At 35.0% G+C, this 26612-nt stretch overlaps 1 protein-coding gene across 1 annotated transcript in view; it reads right to left on the bottom strand.

Annotated features, from left to right (window-relative positions):
* arr (low-density lipoprotein receptor-related protein 6) overlaps nucleotides 1-26612 on the bottom strand; it is a 174783-nt gene extending 148171 nt beyond the window's left edge. Inside the window, exon 1 of the mRNA XM_075357774.1 lies at nucleotides 26446-26612. Coding sequence (XP_075213889.1) covers nucleotides 26446-26560 — 115 coding nt within the window. The 5' untranslated portion in view covers nucleotides 26561-26612. The remainder of the gene's footprint in view (nucleotides 1-26445) is intronic.

The raw sequence follows: 26612 nt of genomic DNA, 5'->3' as shown, positions 1-26612 counted from the left end.
TTTTTTTTTTAGATTTTAACTATTATTAAATTTTTATTGAAGCATAACCGACCGACATTTTAAGAAATGTTCAAAATAATAAATAACACGGATGTTAAGATGGAAGCAACCGCTTATGAAATTATCACAACAGATAAGCAAAAGTTATACATCTTTGTAATACTTATAAAATGAAACGCTCACAACGACAGAAAATCAAATATTCTTTACAAAAATTCTTGGAAACATCACTTAGCATACAACACTACAAAAAACAAAAATTAATACAGGTGTCTTTACGAAAACCTTTTTTTAATTATATAATACGCTCTACGGCTAAGCAAGCGGAGAAGACCAGCTTTTCGCAGAACTCTGGAAACACTCATCAGTTTATTCAGTCAAAGCTTCCCTACATCTATGCCTCGTGAAAATATGGAACGAAGAAAAACTTCGAGAACACTGGACCACAGCCCTCATCCATCCATTACAAAAAAAAAGGGGATAAAACTAATCCTGAAAACTACAGAGGCATATCTCTCCTGGATTGCACATACAAAATCCTGTCTAGAATCATATACAAACGATGCAAAGACCAACTTGAACTGGAACTTGGGGAATACCAAGGGGGATTTAGGCCATGGAGAGGTTGCCCGGAGCAAATAATATCCCTAAAACTTATGATGGACTTATATAAAAGACGGAAAAAACAACTAATAATCACCTTCGTCGACTTTAAAAGGGCCTATGATTGTATACACCGACCATCCACGCTGAATATTCTGAGAAACCTGGGCCTTCACCCTAAACTCGTAAACATGATAAAATTAACTTTAACCGATACCCAGTCCAGAGTGAAATTCAGAGGTGAACACTCTCAACCCTTCTACATAAAAACTGGATTGAGGCAAGGAGACGGCCTCTCACCACTCCTTTTTAACTGCGCCCTCGAATTTGTCATGAGAAAATGGTATGAAATAAATCCCAAAAATATAAAAACGGGTACTAAGAAAAACTCCATCGCACTAAATCGGCTAGGATTTGCAGATGACCTCGCTCTTTTAGCAAATAATATTCAAGAAGCCAAAACACAAATCATGAGCCTTCAAAACCTAGCACAAAAGATAGGGCTTCATATCTCTTTCGAAAAAACTGAACTGATGGCCATAGATCCTCTGGTAATAGAGCGCATTACGGTAAACGATCAAAAAATTAAAATAGTAAAACGATTTAAATATCTAGGGGAAATAATAACTTATAATTTAAATGAAAAAGTGACATGGCAAAACAGGACAAATAAAATGATTAAATCCCAAAAATTAACTCGGTCAACATATAACAAAAAATGCCTTTCTGCTAAAACAAAACTTAAACATTATAAAACTGTAGTACAGCCGGAAGTCACCTACGGAAGCGAGACCCTTTTCAAAATCACTCGGAAAAACCGAATTGAAAAAATTCTGAAAATAGAGAGGAGAATTGTCAGAACGTGTATCGATAAAAAACACCAAAAAGAAGGCCGATGGTGGATTGTGCCAAACGAGGTGGTGTATCGAGAAATAGAGCCTGTTACTGATACTATGCGGAAAAAAAGAATCTCTTTCTTCGGTCATCTCATAAGGACACCGCAAACAAGACCGTCAAGAAATATCATTGAAAAGCTCTGGTTCCAAAAGCTAGAAGTAGGATGGATCAAAGAAATTAGAGAAGATATGAAAGAATTGGGAATTTCCCTGACCGACCTACAGAATAAAACTGGAAAAATTACAAAGCTAAAAGATAAAAGCATTAGATTTAAACAAAAGACAGACAAACGACAAAATACAACGAAGAGGGTGTTTACGGATGAAGAAAAGAAAGCAAGATCTGAACGGATGAAGAAATACTGGGCAGCTCGAAAGAGTAAAATAACACGCTTTTCTCAGAAAAGATCCAACTAAAATTGACTTAAGTGGTCCCATGTTGGCAGTAAAAGCATAATAATAATAATAATAATAATAATAATAATAATACGCTCAACATAGCTAACGCTGTTTCGAAATGAAGAACACGTAATCCCATAAGTTTCCGTGCATAGGGAAAGTAAACATTTTTTTAAGAAGGCCGTGGCGTATCTGGAAAAGATGTAAAGCGTAAATCATCACAAAGAAAGAACCATCGACGCTATTTTTTCCTGATACACCACGACCTTCACAAAAATATTATTTATTTTCCCTTTGCGTAGAAACTTATGGAACACCCTGTAGTATAAACAAACAGAAGATAATAAATTCACGTCGATAATAATTAATAAGAAAAATAAAATTAATAAATCATTCTGTCTCGTCTATTTTTATACAAAAAAGTACACTGTAAAAAGAATATAAAAAAACCGATGAAGGGTCTAAGGTTAATTAATAAAAAAGAATTATTAGCTAAACTAATAATAATAATAATAATAATAAATAATCAACGAACGAGATAATAACGGTTATTGAAAACGCTAACGTTATCGTAATATTAATTAATATAAACAGAAAAAATCAATTAAGGCGATAATCTTAACTTCGGGGTCTTGACCCCCAAAGTATATTATTAAACATGTATACTTCTATTTGAACCGTTTCAGAACGTTGTCTCCTCACAAAATTGGAACATTAAATCGTACGAAAACGTTTTGATGCGGTGTACGAACTGACACGGACGGCAACATTTTTAAGAATAGTAAAATTATTACAAATTTTACGCTAAGAAGACTATCATAAAAAGTAATCGGAGCTCTTTTACCGCACAAATGTAAAGAACGCAAAAAAATGTATCAAAATTAATTACAGATATAGCATTCGGTTTCAGTCGGCCACAAAGCTAACTTATTTAATTTAATTATTAGCAAACACCACTACAATAATGTTCTTTTTCTTTTTCCTGTTTAGCCTCCGGTAATTACCTTTCAGATAATACTTAAGAGGATGATATGTACGAGTGTAAATGAAGTGAAGTCTTGTACAATCTCAGTTCGACCGTTCCTGAGTTAATTGAAACCCGACCGCCAAAGAACACCGGTATCCACGATCTAGTATTCAAATCCGTGTAAAAATAACCGGCTTTACTAGGACTTGAACGCTGGAACTCTCGGCTTCCAAATCGGCTGATTTGGGAAGACGCGTTCACCGCTAGACCGACCCGGTGGGTTTATAACATTGCACTATATTTGATGAAACTAACTGCGGAGGTCGCTAGAGGAAGTTGCTGCACGAAATAAAATACATCAAATCGGTGTCCAATCATGAAACAAATACATTCGGATCGATTTGAGAGCCGTCTTTATTTTTATATATTAATATTATTAATTACTTTTTGTGTACCGGTTTGTAATACGTTTAACACATTTTTTTTTTATGTACACGGAGTTGTGAACAACCTTGAACTGTTCTTTCAGTCGGACATCGTTGAATAGATTCTTTCGTTTTATTTGCTGTTGTGACGAACGATGCCGTACGCGATGCAGCTTTTATAGAATATTGTTAATCTATTTTTGGTAAAAATACTCTACGATTTATATTTGTTACAGCAATCAACGTGTTTTGTTTTTTACATTTTTGTACGACTTATTTTTAAAACACGTATTTTAGTAGAATATATTTTAAGTTAACATTATTTTACGGATTATTTTACAAAAATCCGAAACTTCAGTTTAGCAAGCTGTTTTACGCAAGATTGAATACATACATATTTACATTTAAGAATAGTTTATTTATATTTTGTGCCGTAACTGTAGGGTTGTATACGATTTGAAACGAGATACAAGTCATTCACAACGGTAGTATAATTAGTATAAAAAAAATATATCGATTATCCCACGATAGGCGTACGCGGAAAGGCGAGGGACGAAGTGGTTTTCGGTTGTCTGTTAATCGAGCTAAATATAATGTTACTGACCTCCGTGGCAGTATTAGTGTTTCAACCTTTCGTTCGGAAGGTCCCGGGTTCGAATTCCGGTCAGGAAGATATTTTTCATCGGTAAAGAATTCCGTTTCATATTTCCACACGTAAGCTTCAGGTTTATGCGGTATATTAATTATTTACAAAAGAGAATATAGCGGCATTAGTTATTACGTTCGTTTTCCTATTGTAATGTCAACAGCGCGCAACCAAACTACATCGATATTATTTAAAATCAATGATGCGCGGGAAACGGTTTATTAATAGTAAACTAGCCTCGAGCGACCCACCGGGTCGGTCTAGCGGTGAACCCGTCTTCCCAAATCGGCTGATTTTGGAGAGTTCCAGCGTTCGACTAATAAAGTCGGTTATTTTTATACGGATTTGAATACTAGATCGTGGATACCGTTGTTCTTTGGCGATCGGTTTTCAATTAACCGCACGGCTCAGGAACGGTTGAACTGAGATCGTACAAGATTACACTTAATTTACATTCGTACATATCATCCTCTGAAGTAATACCTAAATGGTAATCGCCAGAGGGTAAACAGGAAAAAACTAGCCTGGAGAAATTAGGATTATATCCTTAATCTTCCGTTAATTTCCAGGATACTATCCGAGACATTCCAGGTATTAAGGCGGGACTGTTGGGTTATAAGGATTCAGTTCACCGTCTTACCCGGAATCGGTAGCAGTATTCGTTTTACTTAGTTCAATTTTTTTTAATTTACCTATTTAGATATCTTTATTCAGTTCAGCGGTGTGTCGTTCGCCTTTTACCAGCATTAGCCGAGTTAATTCCAAGCGAACAACATTCATTTATAAATGCTGCTATTTAATAACATCGGGAATCATTTTTAACCTTTAACGGCGATATACGTATGCGTTTAACGTTAGTTCGACATCAGAAAGCGAATACTATTGTAAAATTCTACTCGACCCTTTGCTCTAAACCCAAATAGGGAAAAAGTTAAAATGTTATCTGCTATGGAAAAGAACAGTTCGTATTTTAGGATTTTAGGATGTAAGTCAGCTGGATTTTTTATCGTCGAGGAACTTTATAGATGTATAATATTCGATCTTACAAATCGGCTGATTTTGGGAAGAAGCGATCACCACTTGACCGACTCGGTGGGTTATTACAATAATGTTCTAGCAAAGCATTACAACAAACGTCAACGTCACTACCGTATGTTGGCGTTATTTCATTGCAACTTTGAGCGTAAAATAGCCCAACGATATGTCGGGCTATTATTTGAACAATAAAATTGGATTCGATCAACAAAAAAGTGAAAAGTTGGTCGCAAAACTTTCTCAACGGCATTTAATAATTTTAAAATCGTAATATTGTGTTTAACAGCAATGAAAGTGATTAATTATTTAAGAAAGGAAAATGACAAAAAATATCTTTAATTTTAGAAAATTTTGTTATGGATTAAAAAGAGTCGCACTCCACTCTTTACTCCGATTTACAAAAAAAAAACTTTAAATACCGATCACTGCGCAAAAAATGAAAAGTAAAAATAAAAATTAAAAAACAAGTCCTCCCTCTACGTAATCCGAAAAAGACGGCTATACCTCTTCTACTCCTTTCTTTCTCCCGTTTAACCTCCGGTAATTACCGTTTAGATAATTCTTCAGAGGATTAATGAGGATGATATTATTGTACGAGTGTGAATGAAGTGTAGTCTTGTACATTCTCAGTTCGACCGTTCCTGAGTTTGTGCGGTTAATTGAAACCCGACCGCCAAAGAACACCGGTATCCACGATCTAGTATTCACTCCCTTCTACTCCTAAAACACCTCATATTAAAAATTCTCGATAATCTGTCGATTACATGTTTTGTTGAGGGAATGGGAGAGATTTAAACAAAACCTTTTGCAGTACTACATAAGATACTGAAATCCCTCAAGAAACAGATTCAAAGGAAATTTCGAAATTTCTTCTAAAGTAGATATCACAGTGTGTGTGTGTGTGTGTACGCGCGCGCGCGTACACACACACACACACACACATCCACATTATTCTAAATTGATGCCTACAGTAGTTGCATTGAGTAGAATGTGTAATGTGTCTCATAAATGTTTACCGTCTTCGGCTGCCTATGGCTATAGGTTTTTGTCTTTACTAACCGATTTGCCGAAATCTCGCACAAACATCAAAACAATTAAAAAAGTCATAATAATAAATCATATCATTACTTCTATCTACACTTCTCACAAATTATCTGCGATGTGGATAGTCGTTTATAAAGATCATAGTAAATTCAATCGTCGCTTAAGGAAGATAAAAATCGTTGATACTTCACGTAAGTCGCATGGGAATCGCGAGGATGACATCTGCCACGTTTATTTGCATCGTTACAGTCGGAAAAACTCGAGAAATCCGGGTTTAAAAAACATGCGAGCGACTGAAGACAATATTCAACGGCAAGAAAAATTCAAAATTCGGAACGATTTCATAATCGATTTTGAAGTACCGGGCGTATCGTTCAAGTTACTTTTTTGCAGAATTCTAGGGTGAAGCGTAGACCTTCACCGGATAAGAAAGGAGTCCTGGATGTAAAATGACTGTTAGGAAGTAAGGATTTATTTTTTTATTTTTACTGTCGCAAGTATAACGATCGCAAATCCAGTTATTACGGCTTACGGCAATGAAATTCAGAAAAGTAATCCGATAAGTGAACTATCTACAGCAGTCCTACACGGATTACAACTGCAAAAAAAATGCGTTCACAAAAAGAAAGACAACTGTTCTAATAGCCGGTAAATTAAATACGGTAGAAGCTGTTCCCTACGGTAACATTTTCTCCTCTCAAGATTAAACATAGCTAACTTTTCCGCTTAAAAAAACGGAGATCTTTCAACGTAAAACGAAATTTTCGTAAGAGAAAAAAATTATTTTAAAGTAATCTACCGTCGTAACAGCACGCTAAAACCAGTATTTTTATAAGTTTCATTTTTATAACAGAATAAGGATAATAAATTAATCAAACTGAAGTTAATCCGTAAAAAAAGTTTTTTTTAACAACCGCGCATTTTTTAACAATAACTTTACGATAACTAGATGATTTAGTACATCTAAATATCTTTTACCGGTTATCGAACTCATAGGTCATAATTTTTATCAAGCGACACAAAGATCATAACTTTCCGTTTGAAAGTGCAAGTTTTATATCGATAAGTCGTTCGAAAGCCACAAAACAAAAGACCGTTAGATCTCAAGGGTAAATACTTCGTAAAGCTGGTGTCCACATTTTTGATAACAGGGGGGAAATTTCAGCTAAATCGATCGATAAATAAAATGCAAACACTTACAGGACGTAAAAAACGAACGGGAAATACAGAGTAAATCGTTATTTCAAGAGTATTCACCGCTCTGGATATCGATTTCTCGTTTAATACATACGTAAAGCGATCGGTACAAATGCATCGCTCAGAGGGTATTCGATCCGTACGCTGAACACAGTGAAAGTCCCGCTTACAGGGCCGAATATAACCTGCGTTTCAGCGGGTTTTACATGTCGATGAGCTATAGTATGTTCGGTCCAGAAAAGGAAACGGGGAAACCGTTCCTCATTTTCTCTAGTAAATCTGGCATTAGACTGTTCTGGAGAACCGGCTGTGAAATACGTAATGCGGCTTGAATCGTATCTACAATACCGGATGTACGAGCGCTCGTACAACAATACGATTCGTAATCGTAGACTCCTAGGTCTACGAGACTACAAAATTTTTCCGTTATACAATCTACATCGTTCACGATAGATCTTTGCCGATAAGTCTGAAGCTTCATAACGTTAATTCCGAAAACGATATTATTTCGGTCACAAATCACCTTTCCGTTAATTTATACAGGACAAAAAGGTAATCTTATGCTGTTATTTAAACTACCAGAAATTTACGCTTACCAGAAACAAGCAAAAAAAAAATCTAAACTGCCAAATGTTTTCTCGTTGAACTCGCACGATATGAGAGTTTCGATCAACGGTTTTCCATAACTGTATTTTTTCTAGAAACAACAACTTTCAGTCAGAAATGATTATTTTTTAAAAAACGTTAAAAAACTGGTGCGTTTGTTTTGATGAATAAGATGTAACGAGTTCTAGTAATGTCAATTATTTTGATACGGATTTGAATACTATTTCGTGGATACCGATGTTCTTTGACGGTTGGGTTTCAATTAACCACACATCTCAGGAATGTGTGGGACTGAGATTGTACAAGCCTACACTTCATTTACACTCATACATATCATCCTCATTCATTCTCGGAAGTGATACCTGAACGGTAATTTCCTGAGGTTAAACAGGAAAAAGAAAGGTTAGTAAACCGGTAACCCGATCTTATCGTGAAGGAGTATATCGATACATATATTGTAATTTAGACTTTTTTTTGTGGATTTATTATATCTTCAGTCGCTGCTTAAAACAAATTCTACTAAACGACTAAGCGAAGTTCATATTCGTGGAAGAGCGCATTACTTGTTTTGTTTGGCTATCGATAGAGATGGAGATATAACACAACAGTACAGTCCTTAGTTCCTTATACGTATTGAACAAAGTGACTTGTCTGTCGATCTGTACCTAATCAGAAATGTTGTACCTTTAAAATAGGTTACTGTACTTTTTGGAATCTGTAATTTTGTTTCTAATTATGGTAAAACACGATTACAAATATTAATTTACCTTAGGTAATCGTAGATGAAATAAATTTAACTAGCGATTAATTACAATAATTTAATTAAATAAACGTTTTCACTAAAACGGTATCGTAGTTTACAATAGAGTAATTTTAAACAGCATTTTATTCAAAGCTGATAGTGATAATTTGGACGTGTAGACCTACGGAATTTTTACATGGATTTGAATACCGGATCGTGGATACCGGTGTTCTTTGGTGGTTGGGTTTCAATTAACCACACATCTCAGGAATGGTCGAACTGAGAATGTACAAGACTAACACTTCATTTACACTCATACATATCATCCTCATTCATCCTCTGAAGTATTATCTAAACGGTAGTTACCGGAGGCTAAACAGGAAAAAGAAGAAAAAGACCTACGGAATCTACCCACCGAATCGGTCTAGCGGTGAACGCGCCTTCCCAAATCAGCCGATTTGGAAGTCGAGAGTTCCAGCGTTCAAGTCCTAGTAAAGCCGGTTATTTTTACACGGATTTGAATACTAGATCGTGGATACTGGTGTTTTTTAATGATTGGGTTTCAATTAACCACACATCTCAGGAATGTGTGGGACTGAGATTGTACAAGCCTACACTTCATTTACACTCATACATATCATCCTTATTCATCCTCTGAAGTAATACCTAAACGGTAATTCCCGGAGACTAAACAGGAAAAAGAAAGCGATAAAATGTATGTTAACAATTAAATAATAAAAGTGCCGTTCAACACGAGCAACACTTAAACCGCAACCGCTACGCGAAGTTAATTTGCAATCGTTTAACGGTACACTTTTATCAGTAATTTAAGTATTATATTCTATTTCAGCTTAACAAAACTAACCTACTGATTATGCATTTTTCAACGAACGAACGGTTCGCTATTGAATTCAATATGCACGTATAGTATGTATGCGTGTGAACACTTTTTGTTTCGGATTTTGATTTCGGATTAAGTATTGTTAGAGGATTACAAAAATACACGAACCGCCGCAATCGGTCGTGGGGTTCACCTCAAAATGGCCGCCAAAATTAAAATGTTGTAATAACGGCGAACTTATCAAGTTGGTTCTAACAAAAATTCATTTTTTTTTTGTCTTCAGTCATTTGACTGGTTTGATGCAGCTCTCCAAGATTCCCTATCTAGTGCTAGTCGTTTCATTTCAGTATACCCTCTACATCCTACATCCCCAACAATTGTTTTACATACTGCAAACGTGGCCTGCCTACACAATTGTTTCCTTCTACCTGTCCTTCCAATATTAAAGCGACTATTCCAGGATGCCTTAGTATGTGGCCTATAAGTCTGTCTCTTCTTTTAACTATATTTTTCCAAACGCTTCTTTCTTCATCTATTTGCCGCAATACCTCTTCATTTGTTACTTTATCCACCCGTCTGATTTTTAACATTCTCCTATAGCACCGCATTTCAGAAGCTTCTAATCTTTTCTTCTCAGATACTCCGATCGTCCAAGTTTCACTTCCATATAAAGCGACACTCCAAACATACACTTTCAAACATCTTTTCCTGACATTTAAATTAATTTTTGATGTAAACAAATTATATTTCTTACTAAAGGCTCGTTTAACTTGTGCTATTCTGCATTTTATATCGCTCCTGCTTCGTCCATCTTTAGTAATTCTACTTCCCAAATAACAAAATTCTTCTACCTCCGTAATCTTTTCTCCTCCTATTTTCACATTCAGCGGTCCATCTTTGTTATTTCTACTACATTTCATTACTTTTGTTTTGTTCTTGTTTATTTTCACGCGATAGTTCTTGCGTAGGACTTCATCTATGCCGTTCATTGTTTCTTCGAAATCCTTTTTATTCTCGGCTAGAATTACTATATCATCAGCAAATCGTAGCATCTTTATCTTTTCACCTTGTACTGTTACTCTGAATCTAAATTGTTCTTTAACATCGTTAACTGCTAGTTCCATGTAAAGATTAAAAAGTAACGGAGATAGAGAACATCCTTGTCGGACTCCCTTTCTTATTACGGCTTCTTTCTTATGTTCTCCAATTGCTACTGTTGCTGTATGGTTCCTGTACATGTTAGCAATTGTTCTTCTATCTCAGTATTTGAACCCTAATTTTTTTAAAATGCTGAACATCAAAAAATTCATAAAATATCAAATTTGTAAATGAAGTGCAAGACCCCCAAAATGGCAGAAAAACTAATTTTTAATAATTGAAAAAATTATAAGCGCCATAAAAACCGCCAAAAAAAAGATAAATAATGATTTATCTTGTGTTAATAGTAAGAAGTTACAGATAGCTTCGTTAGGAATGAAGTAATAATAATAAAATGTTTGTTCGGTATTCTTACTAAACTTTTTATGGGTGGTTTTTTTTTTTTTTTAATTTTTAACGTAATCATTCCAAACTAAAACTGTTATTACCAGTAACAGACCGGTGAAGATCGACCGGTAAAAGACTTCATGTAGACTGAAGTACAGTCAGAAACGAGTCCTTTTGTTCCCTTTATCTTCAATCGTTTGAAAACCGATGACAGTAATGGAAGGAAATCGCATAGGTTAGCAAAAACGATGAACAGCAGTACCAGCGTGACTCACGGAGCGCTTTCGTTTTCATACGAAGCAGACCAGACCGGTTTACTACTTGTATTGGAAATACTCTCTCTCCGTCTCCTGCCCGCCGTTCCTGTCCGATTCTAATTAATAAGTCCTGGTCTCAAGATCCAAAGATGAACCTAGCTTAACCTAAAACTTTCATATTTGTCTAAAAAAAGCACATTTGTGTAGATAATTGCATTAAAAAAAATTAATAATAATAAACGATATATTTTATTCCATCTACACAGAAAACAGATTCAAACTAAACACTCGCGTAGACGCGACTGTTATTGTAGAAGTACAAATGTTTGAAAATCACTGCGACCGATTTCCTTATAAAACTAAACGGTAAATAATTTTGTAAACGGACGCTTAATTTATAATTATTAATACACGAACGAATAAATTTTCGGTTTAAAATAATTACATTTTTTAATACATCGCCTAAATCATAAAAAGTGGATTTTTGTTTATTTATTTGTTTTAATGGCGTAAGTTATCGCAATTTCATAACGCTAAGAAGTTAACAAACAGACGCGTTAAGATAAAATTCTTTTTAAGGACAAAATACACGACGGTACACCTGTAAAACTAATTAGTCGTTACGCGATATAAAAACTAATAGTATAGAAAAAATTCTTATTTTTGAAAATCCTCCCGTACACTAGACGCAACGGATTCACCTAACCTTAAAGGATTAAGGACAAAGAAAAATTCTAAAAATTTAACACCAAAACACACGAATAGGCGTAGAGAAGAGCTTTTAATATAATCGACTTTCGATTTTAAAATCTCATTTAGTTTTCGTGTTATTGTAATTTAAGTGCAACGTGTATAAGTGTCTGCAGCGCGATCTTCGATACGACATAACATTTTGCGTGAAACCGGGGACAACTTTCACATGAACGTTTCAACTTTTGAAACAAGGTTACGGAGATGATTCTCCGGGTCGTACGCGATGTTACGAATGGTTTTCACGATTTAAAAGCGGTCGTCAGTCAACTGAAGATGACTCTCGACCAAGAAGGCCTTCGACTTCAACCGATGACACCCGCGTTCAGAAAATCAACGATCTGCTGCGTGAAAATCGCCGATCGACTGTCAGAGAACTTGCAGAAGACGTTAGCATCTCGAGTGGATCGTACCGTAACATTTTGACTGAAAAATTGAACGCGCATCGAGTTACCGCTAAGTTTGTTCCTCGTTTGACGACCGAACAGCAGGACGAGCGGGCGTTTGTAGGCGACTTCTTGAACAAACCGATGACGATGAAAAATTCACGCAAAAATCACAACGGGAGACGAAAGCCGGGTTTTACGGCTACGACATCGAGTCAAAAGTTCAATCGTCACAACGGCTCGGCAAAAGATTCAACACGCCCCAAGAAAACAAGTCGGTCTCCGTCCAACGTCAAAGTGATATTCTCTGTTTTTTAATGGAATCGTTCCTTTTCGATTCTTGCCTCAAGGTGAATCACTGCGTAGGCTAATATCAATCAAGGCGTTTTACCACGGTTACGTGAAAAATCTGCAAACAAAGTCGCAAATTGTCGCGAGACAATTCATAGTTCTTTCACAAAGACGAAGCACCCGTACACTCAGCTTTGTCAATTCGTCAGTTTTGCGCCAAAAAAATCCAGATGACTATCCTCCTTCAGCCTCCCTACTCACCGGATCTGTCAACTTGGGATTTTTTTTTATATCCGAAATTAAAATCGGTGACGAAAGGACGTCGATTTGAGACTATCGATGACCTTAAAGGCTATTTCAAGTGAAGCTATCCAGGACCGCTTCGCGAAATGGAAACAACGCTGAGAAAAGTGTTTGAATAGGAGAGAGAGAGGAGTACTTTGAACGGGACAAGGACCAATAATCGGCAAAATTAATAATAAATTTAAAAAAAAATAAAGTTCCGGTATTTTCTGAACAGACCTCATAAAAAAATTAATTTAAAAACATTTCAAAACAAAATGACCGCGGCCTGGTACGCTTAAACATTTAATTCATCCGACGATAAAAATTATCACCGTTTTCAAAAGAAGGGAAAAATATATCGCTCAAAACCAACCTAATATTCTGAATACAGATGATCATTTTTCTCAAGTCTGCCGTATTTCCTTGAATCCCTACAAAATTCTATTTATTATTTTACAAGTATAAATTATATAATTTTTAATTACGACTTATTTCAAATAAAAAGAATATTAAATTTATTTTTTTCTTAATAAATTATTAATTAAATAATCATTTATTATAATTAATTTGATATTTATTATCTTATTTCTTTTGTTTTTATCAAGCTCGGATAACTACAGCGATCTTTCCAAAGCTCAGTTATTTACTAATTTACGTTTAAATTAATAAAAAAAAATGATCTGAAATATAATCGATTACCGCATAAGTTATTACAAAAAGCAGTAAACATTGTTTATAATAACAATTATTAACACAGTATATATTATAAATCGATTTATACTTTGTTTCTTTTTTTCTTTTTTTTTTAAAAATAGTATACCTATAATAAAAAAAAGTAAAAAAAAATTCAGTAAAAATATAATCAATGAAGAGAAGGGTAGCGTAACCAACAAGCATCTTCGGTTTAGTTAAGAATGATGTTTTGTTTTATAAACAGAGTGTGTCCGATGTTATTGGTTCAGACCGTATAAAACCGACCCAGAAGGCGATACAACAACCGAGAATTCAACATAACACAACACAACAAGCCCACTACTCGTTTGAATAACGAGGTATGGCATCTAATAGGCGGGTCGGGACAGACGCGGGAGGGAGAGGTAAAAGGGAGTGAACGAGAGAGATAAATATACCATGTATATGTATTTGTACGTGTGTGCGCGTGCGTTAAGAAAGAGGAGATAAAATACAGAAGGAACAAACGCATAAGGCTGCGATCGTACAGGTGGCTCCAACATCTAACACACACACACACACACACACACACACAACATAGGTCCACTCGCAGCCAGTCTAGTGAAGCTGAATCGGTTGGATATATACGAGAAAAGAGGTTCACAGGCATTCTAGCACTCCCACACGGTTGTTCATCTCTTGTTCGACTCGAGCACGAGATGATTATAATTATTAATGATTATTATACAACACAACAGATTCACATAATAAAAACAAATCACGCTTGTTTAAAACATTATATACACTAACCGCTTTATACACATAATAAAACAAATAAAGAAGGTTGGGACACGGAATAGTCTATTTAATAGAATACAACACCCTCCGATGAAATAACAACAAAGATTCAAATAAATCAATCCGTAAATATACAGATCAATATTAGAATTTATAGCACGTCGGACCCGTAAACGCGTTAACACGCTGAAACTAATTACCATCACGATCTTATAAAATTAAATAAGAAAAAAGTATTTTAAAATAATACCCTAACGCGCTTCGGGAAATAAAATTTGCGGTACGGTTCACAATAGTATGTTATTCGTGAACAAAATAAAGTTATTCGACCGAGCCGGTAACTGCCGATTAAGAAAATCGATAATGCGACACAAAAGTGGCCTACAGTTTCAGCAAGTTCACCGCACTTGCCGGAAGATAATTCAAGGATTAATACGAGGTCTGAGAATACAGTAATGAGACTTGTTTTTTTGGCAACACTGTTAAGTTACTAGTAAAAATACGGTTATATGAACAGCCGATTTATATAAGGTATTAATATTTTTAGTCTATTGTTGCCGCCACGAGACGTAAACAAAAAAATTTTCGTGACGCGAGTTTTTGTCGTTACAAAAATGAGCGATACTAATTATAAGCGACTTTGTGCGATCAAGTTTTGAGTTAAACTCGGTGAGAATGCTACTGAAACTTTTTCAAAATTGAAAAAGGCGTATGAAGATGACGCTCTTTACGAGCCCCGGTTTTTAAACGGTTTAAAACATTTTCAGACGGCAGGGAATGAGTTGCGAACGATCCACGCCCTAGAAGACCGTTAACGTCAAAAAGCGACGACAATGTCGGGCGAATCAGACTTGATACGGTACGACCGGCGATTAACAGTCAGAATGAATGCAGAACAATTAATTGAATTTGAACCGTACCACGGTCCATCAAATTTTGACAAACAAATTGGACACGAATTAAGTGCAAAATTGGTCCCAAAAACCTCACTGTTGAACAGAAAAATAACAGGGTGGAACTGTGTCGCAATCTTCTAGGGCGAATTGAAACCGATCCTGATTTTCTAAAAAACGTTATTACCGATGATGAATCTTCGATATTTGAGTACGACCCAGAAACAAAACACCAGAGCAAGGAATGGCACACTTCAAACTCACCGCGTCCCGAAAACTCAAAAATGACCGAATCAAAACCGCGCTAATTTGTTTCTTCGATAGTTATGGCGTTGTCCATAAGTACTTTTTGCCTACAGGACAGACTGTAAATCACTATGTTTACCGAGAAATTTTTGAAAGACTGCGGAAAAGAGTTGCCTCCGCAAGACCAGCCGTCAGAGAAAACTGTATGCCGCATCATGACAACGCACCTTGCCACACTGCACTCTCAATTAATGAGTTTTTGGCGAAGAAAAACATTCCTGCAGTTCCTCAACCATATTATTCACCTGACTTGAGTTCCTGTGACTCTTTCCTGTTCCCGACTTAAAAAAAAAAAAAACAACTCAAAGGACATCATTTTGGAACAGCAGAAAACATTTTTAAAAATGTAACCGACCTGATGAACGAAGGACATTCCGGTTTCTGAGTTCCAACAATGCTATCAAGAATGGGAAGTGTTGCGTGCTTTCCAAGGGAACTACTTCGAAGGTGTTAAGAGTCTATGTATAATCGGTTGTAAATAAAAGGTTTTCTCAACGAGTCTCATTACTTTATTTAAGACCTCATATGATAAAAAGAAATGTAATTAGCTACAGTACCTAGAGTAGAACTTAGAAAATCAATAAATTTTGTTGCGACAACGAATATGAAAGAACTTATAAATAATTTGTTGAAACAAGTTCTTAATTTAATTCTTCCTTTTTTATTATTCGCAAATACCTAATAGTCATTCGTAATGCCGGTTTAAGCTAAACATATTTTCATCCGTCCTCCGTTCTAATCTGCGGGCAGCACACAACGGTTTACGTAACCCGAACAGGATTATGCGCACAATACTGCGAACCGTTCGCCGAATTTCGTTGATCCATTTACAGAAGCGCATACTCAAAAAATAGAAAGACCACGGGAGGTAGCCAAAAATGAAATGCGCGATAAATCAGTGATATCAAGAGAATTTTACGGCTACTTATAAGGAAAAAAGGGAAAACGGATGATCGCAACATGTTTCAACCGATTCTGGAAGATACTGCCGCTTTTTGGCTTACGCAATAAATATTTGTGTTCGTGTGTAAGTAATTAACGTTTCAAATAATATTATCTCGGTTTATTTTTCGTTAATTTATATTTAATCATTTCAATTTGCAATTTTTTTAATACTTTTAAAAAATGAACCTTTTTTATGCGTATTGATTTAATAAGAATTTTTTAAATATTTTCCCCGAAATTTTACTGCAATTTTCTGCCAGAAATACCAACAAAATAATTCTGGGGAGAATAACGGAGGACAACCTCGAAGTTAACTTATCCTTAATACCGAGACATGTAAATGAATATATTTAAAAAATTTCGCTTCATAAATAAAGTAATGTAATAATAAATAATAAATGAATGTAGACAGATTAATGCATAACAGTTAACGTAATGCAGCACCATTGAACCTTGGCTTTATCGGTAAACGGTTTTCTAACTCGAATCTCTGTTAGTATTTCATTACACCTAACGATTATCATATTAAAAATTAATTTACAACTAAACGCTTTAAAATATACCGTTTTCAGAATAAAAAGGAAGCCGATGCGTTTAGTCGGCTCGCGGTAACCTCAAAAGTCATTGAAATGCATCATACCCGATGAGACACAAGCTTTCTTTGTTGTAACATTATTTTTTAATTAAACTGAGCTCTAATGTATGCAACTTACCGATTTTTCCGTTAACTTTTGATTCGATTTTTTAAATTTTTAGTTAGCGTTAATCTAAATAAAAACTATTAATATTTTATTAAGCTAAAAATTAATCTGCATACTCTAATAATAAAAATTAGAGTAAGTTATTAATGAACGCTTATCATATAATATGATTTAAAATATATATTTCACAAGCGACAATAATAAACCACCCGTGAATTTTATAACGCGACAGAGATGATAATAAATAAAGCGATTAGTCGACATCATAAAAGCATTCCGTATACCTTAATTTACTACATATGCAAACCCGTAACAAGATAGTACAATCGAGAATTTTTTAACACTTACCGATACGCTACGGTTTAGCGTGTACAACACACACTCATTTATCAATTAAACAGTTCAAGGTTGTCATAATTAGCGTCGGTCTGTGTCCGGCTGACACATTCGGTCTTTCCTCCCACCCTACAGACAAAAATATCGTACGCACGCACTCACACTACGTACCGTTAAAAAGTAGGGAATATACCTGAAATTCATAGATAAAAATCATAAAAACATAACACTGACACATTTACCGTACAATAATACGTCGATAATGGAACGGAGGGAAAAAGGTGCGTAAGGTTTATCTTATTTCTTATTAACGTGGAGGGAGGGGTCTATAGACACTGTGACAGCTTTGACGAGGGTGAAGGACGATATGCGGGCTTTAGCTTCACGCAAACAAAAACGCAAGACGGGGAATATTACACGCCTAGCAAATACAGCATACCTGTACACAAGCGGCCGGAGATTGCCAGGCGACAAGCTTATATCGTCCTTATTGTACTGTACGGGCAGGGTTGCCGCTTGCACCAGCATCAACAGACACCCCCACAGCTGCTTTCGACATTTCAACACACCACCGCAAACCTAAACGTAGACTTACACACCAGACAAGATACAGATACGCCCGCACGACACAGACCTCGCTGTGACGAACCCTAATGAAGTATAAAAACCACACGCTTCCTTCTTACTGTAACAAGATAGAAAATAAAAATTTTAAAAAACCAAAATCTATTAAATGTAGAATATTTTTACGTCACTATATTCAATTATTTTTGTATAAAGGCGATACATTTCAAATAATAAACGGTCTTACGCTTTTACAGTTTGCTTTAGGTGAATCGTACTATTTAATTCGGCAGACTGAAATGGATTCCATACTACCGACTATTAGGATGTGCGACACAAATTTGATGAATTTAAGAAATTATCGCACAGCCATATACAAATTATACGTCAAGTCCGTACTATATTATTGTATAATATAATTTGTAATAACAGCGATATAATATATCCCGTGAGTCGTACTTAATCGACTATTTGTTGAATTTTAAACGCTAAAGGTGCGTCGCATATTTATTTTCTATTTAAAACTCCACCCTAACTTTCCTGTTTTTCCTTTACAAAGCATCAGTCACCTCTGAAAATGCCACAACCGTTTTTAGCGATAACAAACATCACGTGCCAGGCTTACCGAGTAAAATTACGAGTAGTTTTTTCTTCCCCGTACCGAATATACTGATGCACATCGGCGAACCAAACCCGTCTAGGTGACACCCAGCCTTACAGTACACTACACGTTTATTCTGCTACACGTAATAACAAATCGTACGAATAAATTCCTATCCCGAAATGTTAACGGTATATTTTAATGCGACAGAAATTTTCATTTTGAATTTGAAAATGATTTTAAAAAGTTTTATTAATATTGTATCCGGTAAAACTAGCTTTAACTGTACAACGCATTATTTACCTTTTAATAACTAACAAACCGACAGAAGTTATTTAGTTATAGATATCAAAAGTAAAAAACTTGGACAAACGATTTTTATAAATTACGAAAAAATAATACGTAGAAAAGCATATAATTTATAAATCCGATTAACATACGTCAAAAGGGTATAAACAACCCTTATTTATAACGTAATAAAGTCGAAGTAGTTTCTCTTTAGACAATCACCTGTTAACGGAACCTACCGATAAATATTTCGTGGAAAATTGGTTACTCGTTAAACGACGAAAGAAAGTTATATTACGATAGAAAAAACACATTACAGACGACGGAAAGTCTGGTATAATTGTCAAAGGATAAGGAATGAGACTACGCGCAGTTTGTTAGTGAAAAAAGTAAAAAAACTGAAGGTAGAAAAGAGGTGTTCTACAAAAACTTCATTTCTGAAATAAAAACAAGAAAACAAGGGTCGATACTTATTTGTACGGTTCGTACAGAAAGGAGAAAAAAGATACCTGGAATTTTGACCCGTTCCTTCAAAAAATGCAAAAAAAATTAAGAAAGAATTTTTAGATGAAAACTATCTGATTAAAGTGAGTTAACGGTATTTTTTTTTTTTTTTTAATTATACTTTACCACTCTGTTTCACTATAATAAGTTCTCGCTCTTAACATTATCTACACGTAAGCGATACATATAATCGACTTGGTAATTTTCAATCGTTAAGTAAATTTGGTTAACTGGCATTTCTCCCACCACCACCCCATTCGGTCGCCCTAGAGCATAGACCAAATGTTCCGTGCCAAGAACGGCTACTGTGCCTCATAACGGTTTAGCGACCCAAATCCTAAAAGCTCCTAATGAGCTACCTAACGTGCGTGAGCGAATCAAGCAGGGCGCCATACAGCACCCGCTGAAGTGTCCCAATCGCTCACTTGTCAACATAAAACTAGATCGGGGAGGCGCACCCCTTGTAACAATTTAAAACTATAAGAGTCAATAAAATAAAGGACAGCAATTTTGGCTGCCACGCCTCGGTCGCTGTATGCCAGCTAGTACCTGTCCACCATTTAACATCGCTTGGAGCTGATTTGGCTGATGGCCAGCCCTATTGTCAAGGTTGGTTTCAAGCAACAAAGCTATTAGGAGTCCGAATGCGATTACATTAAGAATCCCTTAAATTTACCGATGACGGTTGAACATAGCAACCTCATCGAGGAACTCCCACACGGTCCGACAGTGCGGCTCTCGCCACACTGCCTCGCCGCTTGTGAGCGGCCAGGTTTCCCCCTGGCCTCTAAGTTCCAGGGTGGCACGGTCTCTGGCCCCCCCAAGGGCCGGGCAGTCGTACATCATATGTACATTAGACTGGACCTCCCCGCAGACACACAACTCATCAGCCACCAGGCGAAACCGAAACAGATATTGGTTTAGATTCACATGGTTGGTGAGCACCTGGGCACCCGACGCCCTTAAGAAAGAACTCGAGGCATACCATCCTCCCAAATCCTGTATAAAATTATACAAGGATCTACCCTTAGTCGTGGTGTGCCATTCAAGCTGCCATGCCTCCATCGCGAGGCTTTGTAGCCTTTTCCGCAGACGGGAGATGGGCAACTGGACGAAATTTAGCTCCGGTGCATTGTGATCACCGTTCCGATCCGGTTCTGGCCCGGCTCGAAACCGCATCCCAAATGCCTCGGCCTCCCGACCTCTACGCAACTTCCACATGACTGCCCGAATTTTCACCACAATCGTTAAGTAAAAGAAAAAATTAATTAATAAAAATAACTATTTCACCGTACGCTTAATATAACTCTAAGACAGTAAAAATAATAAAATGTAATTCCAGCAACACGCAACTAACGTAAAATTACGATCCCGTAAGAGATTTTATATAGGATGAACACACGGTTCCTTATAGGGCCTTGAGCTTTCATTTTGGTGGAATTTATTGCATCCTTGGCGTACATTAACAGAAGGAACACTGCCGATCGACCGATCAGAAGATTTTCTTTCCTAACTGGAGGCGGTACAAGCCTAATACTTCCGTATTACTCTTCCTAGCCTCTTTCATAATACAAACATAAACAACTATAACAACCGGGAATCGTACTTATTCCTAATACGCAAAACGATTTCTATCAAATTGCACCGATTATGTATCCGTATTAAAATAATTTTCATTAAGCATTTATACATACTTCGATCGAATAAGCTCTATTCGAAATAAGAAACTAAAAAAAACAAACGTAAACTATACTCCTGGTATACGTTCATCATTACACGACAATATTCATCAAAATTATTTAGCGGTATAACTATCAGTAACAAACAAATTATACTCTGTTGTATGCAATACGCTAATAAAAACTCAAGAAAATCGTCGGTTACGGCAATTATGATAATCGTCAGTTCCACACGCGTATTTATTTCTAGAGACTAACGGGAGAAAGTCTATCGGTCAAAAGTCAAATATCTACTTTAATTCGACTATATATAATTTATTTAAGAATTAAAACATTTTTTTATCTTCTAGGTTAATTTTCCCTATTCTTCTGGGCTTAGGATATACGGTCGGCAAGGATTTTGAAATTTAATTCGCTTTCCGATGCCAATCTGCTGCAAGATGCGCACAAAATTAAAATAAAATCGTCTGTTCAAAAATGATTCTTGATGTTATTAAATAACGACAGCATTTATAAATGAATTTTTGGTAATAACTCGGCTAAAGCTTCTAAAAAGTGAACGACCCATCGCCTAACTAAAGATAAAAATCGAATACAGATATCGATTCTAGCTAAGATGATAAACTACAGTCTTACGATACGACGGTTCCGCCATAATACATAGAATATTTCAGGTAGTATCCTGGAAATTAACGGGTGTGAAAAATAAAATCCTTATCCTTAAATAAAATCCTACAATCCTATCGATCGTAGTTTAATTGTAGCTGTTGACATTATTCTATAATAACGTCAGCATTATTATATTCTATTCTTCATTTAGCGCTACTTATTTTCTTTTGTAAATAATTATTTCATAAGAAAAGCTTTAAGCTACTTCGTGGAAATCGTGTAGGGTATGAAAAATGCCATTCCTGGCCGTACGGAATCTTCCGGATGAAAGCCGAGGCGCTACTACTCTCTCTGCCACGGAGATCGGCAACATTTTATTCGGCTCAAAAAAAGAAGACGGGAAACCGCTTCGTTGTTCACTTTTTCGAGTACATCTGGAACGGAATGCTTGAAATTTTTCGGAATAGCTATAATATTATTATCGTGAACGGCTTGTCTCGTATCTAATCGTGCACAACCGTTACGTTTACAGCAAGCTACATAAACAAATTAACTACTCGCTTTAAAGAAATAGATCCTGTTAACATAGATCGCTAAAATTCAAGCTTCGGCCTTTTACATAAACGACGTATTTAGCGTACAAAGGAACAAACTTTTAAAAATTAGTATACTATTTTATTTTCCGCGTTACGTATACGACCCGTAAAGTAAATATACCTAAAAAAAATACATAAACTGATCGCTAAAATAAATATAAATCGTAAATTATTTTAAGATTTTTTATAACGGCTATATTTTAACACGATATCTTTCGCTACACCAGCAAATAAAACGAAAGAATCTTTCAAATTGTAACCACTTAAAAGTGCAATTGAAGGTTGCCCATAACTCTGTATCCAGAAAAGAAATTGCCAAACATATTTCATGTAACTAATAAAACTGAATTGGCGGACAAAAAAAAAATTAAATACTAATAAAACAATTTATTTTAAATATCCAATTGACAAAAAACCATCGGTCAAAAAACATCCAAAGGGATCAAAACATTATGAGAAAAAATAATTTCCAAGTGGTAAAAATAAATATAACGCTTTTCATTTATAGCTGTAGAGGAGTGTACTGTGAAAGAGTTAAGATGATTTTTGCCTTTCTGAATACTACCGAATTATATGTAGTTCGTATCTAATCAAAATTGTAAGTTTTTAACCGTCTTCAAAAAGATGTTTTCTCAGAATTCAGCAATGATTTAGATGACTCTACTTGGTTTTGAGAAGGAACTTCCTTTGATGACTCCGGTTTCACAAAAAAGATTGTAGGAAAACTTTAAATAAAAATAGATCCCCAGAAAGACTATTAATAAGCAAATAATGTAATGTAACTACGTAATAAAAAGTAATGTAACACTGAACCGAGGGAAAAAATTATATTGCCACAGAGTAATATGGAAATAAACTACATTTTCTGCAACCTGTTTGTTCACTTACAACACCGGGAACAATCAAAACGGTATCATCCTACAAATTAAATAGTATGAAGGATACAATCCTAACGGGTGAAGCCAAGCTTATATCGATAAACCGATTCTTGTATATCACTGATATTACTTAATGTTAACTGCAGTTTCATTCCTATAACAACCGATAACGCTTAATTCATCAGATAAGTTTTAAGCTTGAGTGTGGGAATATCGATTGGAATTAAGTAGAGTTTGAAAAATGCTGTCTCTTGTTATTTTTTCTAGCCTTCATATGAAAAACCAAGCCGCACCAAGCAAGCAGTATTGCAAGACAAAAGAAAAATAAGTTTTTTAACAATATTTTGATTACTTTACTATTAATACATAAAGGAATTTCAAAAAAAATTTAATCTGTAGTAATAATTTTAAGGCCGGCTTAAGATCAAGAGTTTTAACTCGATTGATTTTTTAATAAGGTACTAACACGTCGGTTAAAATGAAGTGTGTAGAGAGCAAATGCCTACTACCTTACCGCAAACTTAACATTAAAACGATAGAATTATTAAACGTTTAACTAAAATCATGAAATAAAAAACGGCTCAAAAAAATAATCAACAACGGTCGTACTAAAAGTTAATTTAATATGAAATATTCTATATAATTATACGTATTACATGTCTTATATAAAATCAGCGACCAAAATGTAATTCAAAAGACTCTATTTCTATACTTTAAAATTTTCTATGGCCCGTTGGAATCATTCCTATTTGTAGAAAATAAAAGTACAACTTTTGAACTACTAACTTGTATTAATTTCACTTATAATTAAAGTAATTTAAATGGGATTGCTTGGAATTTTTTCTTACAAAGTTCAACGGAACAATCACAACTCAAGTTAATTTACCTAAGACTTTTTAATTTACTTCATTTCTTATTTCACTAAAATTAATTTGTAATATGTCTAACTTTAAAATTGTATCGCAGCAGAGCAGCAGTAAGGCAAATAGGAGCCAGTGCGAAGGGAACTGTACGGTTAATACATGTTTATTTTTTACAAAGTTTTAAAAATGTTGTCTGTAAACAAAAAAGATCTATTCAATTTTTCGCCGGTAAGAAGTGATATGCACCATACATGTACTTTTAAAAATATCTTTGTAAACCTTTAATCTATATTTATTATTAGTAAGCTTCTTTTATTTACAAAAGTAAAATCATAAGCTAAATAAAATAAACAGTACTAACGCATTAACTGCACAGATTTTTAATTTAAATGAATATTTTAGTTTAACACAAATAACCCAAAAACAAAACTCCACCAACCTTTGTGACAAGAGAGGTAGAATTTTAGTTAGTTTCATGTAAAAAAAAAAAAAAAATGTTGGATCAAGTTCCAATCAGGCCTGGAATTTTTCATTACACAATAAAAGTTAACGCAATTTCATGTTCTCACATACAAGCTTCAAACTTATATAGTGAATCGCTGTATAAACATTACTGCAAACAACAGTATTATACACAAAAAAAAGCAACACGAGTTACAAGTCTCATATCCTATCAAACGACTACTATTCGAACAGGGACAGACAACAAGGTAATAAACAATTATGTACTTTGGAAGTACGTCAAATAAGCCTGTCACCTATGCACCTTATTTTAGTAGATTGATAGTAATGTTTTCACGGGACACAATGAACACAAAGAAATTAATGAAACTACAGAACTGAAACGCTGAATAAGAAATAAGAAAATGTGATTGAGAAGATGAAAAAGTAGAGGAGAAAATGAGTTCAGCCTATTTTATTTAAGGATAATTTTTTGAAGGGTAAAAAGGAAAAAGACGAGTTGAAATAAAGTGGCAAACAAGATATAAACACCGATGAAAAATAAGTCCAACGTCACTCATTATTACCTTAGAAAGTAGCTTGATAACAATGATAAGAAAACATAAAAAAGGAATCCAAAAAAATGATGAGAATCACTGAATAATTAAACTAACGGAATACCTGAAATACCAGTTTGTTTTAAAGTTACACTTGAAGAACCAATAATGCAATAAAAATTACTTCTTATTAGCTACTTCTGAATTCAACTTCAAACCAGGGTCTGGCATTTTTATCATTCATAATATTACTTCTCTGAACGAGTAACAATCAGACAAGTAATGACAAGTAATGAGAAGAGTGAACCATTTTCATGTTTGTTTTGAAAAAAAAAAAATATATATATATATATATATATGTAATTATTATTGCATAGAACAGTATATAAACAATATAGATAATTAGTTCCCTCACATTTCTCCACTCCTTTGCCCTTCATCAGGTACCAGCACAGACTTGTGCTGGTAGAGTTTAGTTTTGTTCTGCAATTCATAACACGGAACGATTAAAAAGTAAATTAAAATTATCTTAAACTGGGTTTGGACAGTTTTACTTTGACCAAATCAAATAAACATTACTCTCACATCTGCAATTAAATTAAGTAAGACAATTACTACATAACTTCATTTATTTTGTCAACTCTTAACAAATTAGTGATTTTAAATGATCTGTTCAATCTCATCAAGAAATTCCAACATAATCTATTAATATGTTCACACCACAAAGTCTAAGTTAATGAAAGATCGCAGAGCGATTTTCCCCATGGTGTTATAGTCCTACGATAATGTAATTTCCAGCCCCAATAGAACAAAGCACCTAAGCATTATCAATAAGCGAATCCCCAGCCCAATCAAACCATCCCGCTTCATACAATATTATGAAAAAAACATAGTTCGACACTGCCTGAGCCATTACGTAGATCTTTAGAGTCCCACCATCCTCTAAAATCCAATATGAATTGAGTGATAGACCTGCTCTACAAGAAATACTAATGCATTATTTAAAGGGGGCTTTTACACCCTTCAGAGCAGGACAAGACAACTGATTCTACTGCAGACAGAACAAATATTTTTAACATTAAAAATAATGATATACGTATTTATATAGATAAGGAGCAATAAATGCAATATAAATATTGCTATATTCTATAAATACGTTCAAAATTAAATGAAAATTCTATGTTGCAAAACAGCAGTGCTTCCTAACCTATGTATACATAAATATCCAAACGGTAAGCAAAATAAGTTAAATGATAAAACTAAAAGTAATTATCATTCTCATTAACATTACTCCACTCAGATCAGATGACAGATACCGTTAATAAATACGAAAATATATTACTATTGCACAGTACTCACCGTTCACACAGGTTATCAGACAGCTACTCAGGGCGACCCACGACACCACTAACATTCTAGTGGTAAAATAACCTAGCTTCCCACATAACTTGCTTTTTGTACAACAACACTTCATATAAATTCCCTAAATTTCACATAATACACGCGAATCACAGAACCCGGTATAG

Source organism: Lycorma delicatula, chromosome 2 (assembly GCF_047948215.1).
Source record: "Lycorma delicatula isolate Av1 chromosome 2, ASM4794821v1, whole genome shotgun sequence".
Classification (NCBI taxonomy): Eukaryota; Metazoa; Arthropoda; class Insecta; order Hemiptera; family Fulgoridae; genus Lycorma; species Lycorma delicatula.
Note: the sequence above shows the minus strand (reverse complement) of the source record. Positions and strands in the feature narration are given on the sequence as shown.